The sequence below is a fragment of the Parambassis ranga genome, chromosome 4 (genome assembly GCF_900634625.1).
Source record: "Parambassis ranga chromosome 4, fParRan2.1, whole genome shotgun sequence".
NCBI classification, from domain to species: domain Eukaryota; kingdom Metazoa; phylum Chordata; class Actinopteri; family Ambassidae; genus Parambassis; species Parambassis ranga.
Genome location: NC_041025.1, coordinates 23,068,687 through 23,074,951, shown reverse-complemented (window position 1 = coordinate 23,074,951; position 6,265 = coordinate 23,068,687). Strand labels below are relative to the sequence as shown.

Sequence of the window (6,265 nt, the reverse complement as noted above, 5' to 3'; positions counted from 1 at the left end):
GTGTGAAATCGCCGCCTAACAGGCGGGAAATTGCCTCTGTTATTTTTGGAGCAGAGTCATGGGGGACCGTCGGACCATCATCCTCTCTCTAATGAGCAGGTGATGGAGGCGTAGCTGGTGAGGGAGGGAGGGAAGGATGGCGTCTGAAGCAGCACGCATGGTGGATGTGCAGATGAGAGCGGAGTGGGAAAACAGCACTGAGAAAGGTAGGGAGCAGGGCTGAGATGCTCAGTATAGATTCAGATTAGCTCAAAATTAATAATGTCCGGGTTTGAGACTTGACTGGGAAGTGTGAGGAAAAATCCAGTTTCAAGGCTGCACTCTGTGTTACAGTTCTGAGGCTCTCTGCCTTTAGCTTTCAGCACTGGGTCAGCCCCTAGGTGATCTTCACAACTATGCTGTCAGGAGGTACATACACCTGGTAGCGTCTTCCAAGGCAAACAGGTCTGTGGTTAAGATCCAGACTTACTCGATCAACAGGCCCCCTGGGACAAAGACACAAGGGAAACTTGAGTCCCTTACCTAAGACAGGATAACTGGGGTCCACACTGGAGCTTTGGCCAGGGTGCCTAGTGGCCAGGCATGGCCTAAAAGACCTTTTATGAGCCCACAATCAAGGGCTGGGGTGGCAGCTGAAGGCAGGGAACCATGGCATTCTGACCTGAAGCTGCCCCAGGGCCTCCTCTGAGTCCTCCAGAGGGACGGCCCAGAGCTGACCTGACTTTATCGCCCCGCTGGCCTGGGAATGTCTCGGTGTCCTCCTGGAGGAGCTGGTAAGAGTGACAGGAGAGGACACCCGATCCAAGATAGGTGGAAAAAAAATATATGGATGGCCAGTATGTTACGGCTAATCAGTACAGGTTTGTTGTCCCTGAGGGTCACTTCCCTCAGGTCCAAGGCATAATATAATCTGGGCCCACACTTTTTAAAATATAATATATATTTTTCACACAAACAACTACATACAAAATTAAATAAAAGCACAATTGAATTAAAAAAAATATTGTGTTGCAGTAAATAGGGCAAAGGTCAAGGGCTGGTGCTCATGCTCCTAGATAAGGGCAGATTCTCTGACCTTTACAAAGATGCACATTGAGGTATCATATTTATGAAGCCATTGCTCAACTTTTTATGCAAGTCTTTGTGGGATAAGTCTGCCTAAGATTTGTAGACATGTTGGGAGATTAATGTGCAGACCAGCAGTCCAAACTACATTCTGAAGATGAAGTCAATAAGAAGCTTCAGTGTCCGAGTTCGACAAAGCTAAAGGGAATTTTTAAATGTTTCTACTTCTAAAATATCTTTTATGCTACTGTGAAGCTCAGCGTGGACGTACTGCAGAAAAAAAACTGAACAAGGATTGTGGGTTCTGTCCTTCATCACCAGGACGAACGGAAGGGATGATTACAGCAGAATCTGTTTCATATTGGGGGTACTTGGCCAGTGCACACAGTGTGCGTTTGTGCTGATGGAAGCAGAAGAAGAAGAAGTAGCAGGGGGCAGGGTCAGTTGTGGCCAAAGTGTCAGGCACAATCTCATCTTTGAGGAGACCTAGTATGAAACCAGAACATTGATTATAATGGAGGACTGTGCTCACACTGCAGCAGCAAACGTACCGATCACAGATTCTGAAGAGACAGTTATCAGCCGACATTTATTTCAAATGTCTCCATGTGGCTCCAAATATGTCAAAATACATGTGACAAATCCTTCATAAGGTCGGACACACACAGACACACAGACAGCCTGTCCTCTGAGAGAATGCACAGTCACTGGTTTCCCTGTTTCAGCTGCTAGAGCTTACTCATCACCACTGGAAGGCATCGCACACAGTATTCATCACAGTCCATAAATTCAGACAACACTGCACCGACACACAAACACCACAGATTCCAGGCAGAGCTCACACATCCTCTGAAGAGTGGTTTTTTTTTCCTCCTACACGCTGGAAGGCAGCGGCAGCAGCTACACACTGCCCTCTACTGTCAGCAGCGAGGGTGGTGGTGGTGGTGGTGGTGGTATTTAGTCAAACATTTACAGCACGGAGACGGAGGAGTGTAATCTGGCTCCCACTCCATAAGTCAAATTCTGATTTATAATGAAGTCATGAATATTTGTACCATTAAAGTCCCTTAAAGTCCTCCAGCGTTAGACAGTCTGGTCTGTATGCAGCTGACATCCGGGACTCTCTGTCACTGTTGTTCAGACTCGTGGGGAGCAAGTGCCGCAGGTAAGGTGGTCCCACAGGGGCCGTGGAAGTGGAACCTGAGATGAAAAAACATGTCATTTTTAATGTGCTGAGAGTGGGACAAATGATAAACATGTGCGATTGTGTTGAAGGAAAACCAAACGTACTTGAAGCGCATGGTGGCCGGAGTGTCCTCCATGTTGAATTCAGCTACAGGGACCCCTCTGGCTGCCACCTGGGGAGCAAACATGGCTGCCGGATACACGACGGATGATGTGCCAACCTGAAGAAGACAGATGAATAAGAGGTAAGACTTCGATGGATTACTGTAGTCTTATTTTCAACAACATCTACACTGACATCTAAATCTGGAATATTTCTCCAGTAGCAGGTTTCTTAGCATGTTTATTTCTCGTGTGAGACAGCTGGACAGATGCGCTGTGAACTTTATGTAAGGCCATCACCTTGATGCAGACCTCACTGATTTGGAGACTGTTTCCACTGTGTAGCTTGTTCTCTGGTATCTGGTTGGAGCTGATTGTCCTAAATAAATCTCTCCGGATGTGCCTGACAGATTGTCCTTTGACGTGTGCAAAATCTGACTCTAAGAATTTAAAGAGCCGGTGAACTGACAGCGTGGTCTGTTGTGGATAACAGCATGAACATGTTCCTTTGGAGGGACCAGCTTTGTGCCAGTGAACTGCTGTTATTAGATTATGTCATGGAACTTTGTCAGCTCCCTTCACTGCTGACCTTAGCACTGAGATGACTGCACGTGAACGTTCTCTAGATTTACATTTCTGGTGACAATACTAATAGATTATTATTGGTTATGTGGTCTTTCTGTCATAGTCTCTCTCTCTCTCTCTCTCACACACACACACACACACACAGGTATGTACCACCAGGCAGAGGTCACAGCTGTCCAACACTTTCTCTGCATTTGTGAGGATGTCGGCATCCAGAGTCTCTCCAAACCAAACCACAGCTGGCCTCAGGAGACCATGGCAGCCTTTAAGCTCACACCTGAGACACCACACACACACACTTTGTCAAAACACATAACCTCATTTGAAAAGAGCAGAGTGGGTAAAGAGAGCAGGAGCAGGTCCTGCCTACCTGGGCAGCTGCTGCACTGGGATCTGGGCGTCATGTGTGTTTGGGTCTGGAGCTCTGAGGAGACAGTTGGCTTAATTTTTTAAAATAAATTTCAGAGTTTTAATGGTTAATAGTGGGATTTACCGCTCTGTAGAATATAACAGGAGCAGGACTAAAGTCAGATTATCTGACACACACATTTAAACGTGACATAATCAGCTCTGGTGTGACTTCTCTTATTTATTCTGCTGCTGAAACGGAATCTACCAAACAAGACATTTGTCAGCTCTCGGAAACATCCGTTCTAAATGTCACCTGAGTGACAAAGTGGCTTTTACAGTGACATTTGATTTGAGTCACATTTTTCCTTTTCACCGTGTCATCAGGTGTTATTTAGCCGCCTGACATTTGATTGACTGGAACCGTCTGGCATTTTGAGCCCAAATGACTGTGATCGATATCTCCGGAAACACGTTGAAGAAACAAATGGTCGAGTTAAGCAAACAACAACAGCCAATGACACTCTTACCCTTTGCCCTCCAGAGCAGCGCAAATGGGGCTGTTGTAGTTGGATTCTTCGTGGCCACAGCTAATGCAGCGTGTTCTGAACAGACTCCCTGTGGTCACACAAACGGACACGAGACATGGGATCATTTTAACGTGTCATCAACATCAACATCTTGACTCTTTTTCTGCTCACCGTGGATTTCTAGGATGTTCTTGGATCCAGCGCGGCGATGCAGCTCGTCGATGTTCTGAGTGATGACAGTAACGTTCCGGCCCTGTTTGCTCAGACGCTCCTCACACTCAGCGATGCTCAGGTGAGCCGGGTTGGGATTTTTTGTGAGCATGACTTCACGGCGGTAGTGATAAAACTCCCAAACACGTGAAGGGTTTCTAGAGAACGCCTCCGGCGTGGCCAGATCCTAACAGTCAGAGAGGGAGACAGAAAAACAGGCTGGCGACACAAAGGAGGATTTTCACATCCAAACTGATTTTTAAAACAGGAATGAGGGACACAGAGGGATAGGTTAGGGTTAGTTGTCTGCTTTGGACCCTAGCTGTGTTGCCTTTCGGTTGCTGTTCAGGTGTACAACATTGGTGAATCTTACCTGTCTGCTTGCTCTCCTTGGCTATTTCAGCAGCTGCAGTCTGACCAAGATTCACAATTATCCAACAGGTTTGATATTTACCATATGAGGCCACAGTGAAATGATTGTTTTGACAATACACTGGTGTGCTGGGAGAGCAGCAGCGAAGACAGAGCAGGTGTCAATGACAGCACCGTGTAGAGGAGGTATCATGTGGACAAGAACGAGCTGATCCATCAGCTAACTTAGGCTGGTGTTGTGATTACATACTCTTAACTGATGTGCTAAGATTTTGGGCTGAGCTTGGCCTTGACATGGCAAATAAGAAGGATGCATGGGCAGTTTTTATATATATAAGGAAACCTGAACATAGTGTAATATTTATTTTACAAGTTGGAAGCTTTGAGTGCACGTCTACTGTAATAAGAAATGCCACAGCTGACCGTACGTCCCTACCTGCGCTTGCCATTTCCTCCAGTATCCTCCCGCCCCTCTGAAGGTGGGGACTCCACTCTCAGCGCTCACGCCTGCTCCGGTGATGATGGCGATGTTGTTGGCCTTGGAGAACATCTTCCTGAAGGCTGCCAGGTCTGAAGACAAACGCACCACAACCACTCAAACACAAACAGCTCTCAGAGATTTTTACGGCAAAACTGAAAAATAAGACATTAATAAGCAGACGATACCTGAACTGGGTCTGGCCATGTCTCTGTGACCTGTGGGGAATCTCACCTGAGCAAAGAGGTGAGCATTGAGAGCGGCTCTACAGGTGAGCTGACGAACAATCATCAGGTTTTTGCAACTGATAGAGAAAAGACAAAACATTGTTTACTATGATTACATGTGGAGCAGGTAGATCTGGCAGGTGTGTCACTTCCGGCTGCCATCTTTAGCTTAAAGTAGAAAAAAGCAACAGAAGCCGGAGAAAATGTGCATTTTTGGTGCGGTGAACTTACAGATGTCTTTAAAACACAGGTATTGTTCAACATGTCAGTAGTAAGAGACAAGAATTGCCCCGGGCTAGGAGCGACGATAAACAAAGTTAGCACCTGGTTCTGATTGATTTCGGTTCACAGGGAGGTCACTGTGGTGCTGTGAGGTCATTTCGGCTAACATAAACAAACAGGAAGGTAGCCTGTTACTGCGCTAAATGTATTATTTACTACTAAAAGTGCGGGTTGGCTTGTATGCAATGTGATGATGTTTCGATACCGTGTGCTTACGAGAGCATAGTTAAGTTGTCATTAGCTGAAAGTAACGTATACTAGCTAGCTTAGCTAACAAGTTGGAAGTTAGCACGCTAAGCAGCTAGCGCTAGCGTTGCTAACCGAGCTAGCAGCTAGCTCCACATTAGATGCTAAAGGCAGCGTGTTATGCCGCGTAGTTGTGTTTATTTCCAGCGGCTTTCTGTCGGATACAAGTGCTGCTAACGCTGTGTACCTGTCAGACCGCAGTCAGGACCACCAGCTGCCGCAAACAGGAACAGAAAGAGGCTCCATCGGCTGCGGTGGATTGGCTCCGCTGGGAGGATGGGAGCGTATCAGAGAGGACAGCGAGGTAAAAAACAACCCGGCGAGAACACACAACACACACACAACACACACAACCAGCAGAGGGGGGTTTGTGTCACACTGCAGTGTGTGTGTCTGCCACAAATACAGTTTACAGTTCCTGCATTTAAGCACCGACAACAGTAAATTACAGCATATTGTTTTGTCTCTTCCATAAACACTAACAGTACACATGTTTCTGTTGTTGCTGTTTAATCTTTTGTGAGCAACAGATCACTCATAATGTCAGGTGTAGTTTAAAATCAGTTATTTCTTCTACCCTGTCCTTAAATTGTGTGAAATGATTGATTATCTGGCTGTGATTACAGTTCAATGGG

The 6,265-nt window shown here is 46.3% G+C and overlaps 1 protein-coding gene across 2 annotated transcripts; it reads right to left on the bottom strand.

The window, feature by feature from the left end:
* Nucleotides 1–1,629: 1,629 nt before the first annotated feature.
* Nucleotides 1,630–5,955, bottom strand: LOC114435138 (NAD-dependent protein deacylase sirtuin-5A, mitochondrial-like). Of its 2 annotated transcripts, none has more exons than XM_028404713.1 (9): nucleotides 5,818–5,955; nucleotides 5,064–5,179; nucleotides 4,834–4,967; nucleotides 3,987–4,212; nucleotides 3,816–3,903; nucleotides 3,308–3,361; nucleotides 3,091–3,214; nucleotides 2,356–2,471; nucleotides 1,630–2,265 (listed from the first exon to the last, which is right to left on the bottom strand). In XM_028404713.1, the coding sequence occupies exons 2-9, from the start codon at nucleotides 5,164–5,166 to the stop codon at nucleotides 2,193–2,195; spliced, it is 918 nt and encodes a 305-aa protein (XP_028260514.1). In that variant the 5' UTR covers nucleotides 5,167–5,179; nucleotides 5,818–5,955; the 3' UTR covers nucleotides 1,630–2,192. The 2 variants fall into 2 exon arrangements, with proteins under 2 accessions (XP_028260514.1, XP_028260515.1); XM_028404714.1 differs by having other exon boundaries at nucleotides 5,110–5,179; nucleotides 5,818–5,905.
* Nucleotides 5,956–6,265: the final 310 nt, after the last annotated feature.

Bases quoted from the DNA above. Each gene is read 5' to 3' on its own strand.
- LOC114435138 (XM_028404713.1), bottom strand. From the start codon at position 5,166: ATGATTGTTCGTCAGCTCACCTGTAGAGCCGCTCTCAATGCTCACCTC. The intron at 4,968-5,063 runs GTATCGTCTGCT...GTTTGTCTTCAG, and splicing joins CATGGCCAGACCCAGTTCAG to ACCTGGCAGCCTTCAGGAAG. The intron at 4,213-4,833 runs GTAGGGACGTAC...TCTGACTGTTAG, and splicing joins GGAGGAAATGGCAAGCGCAG to GATCTGGCCACGCCGGAGGC.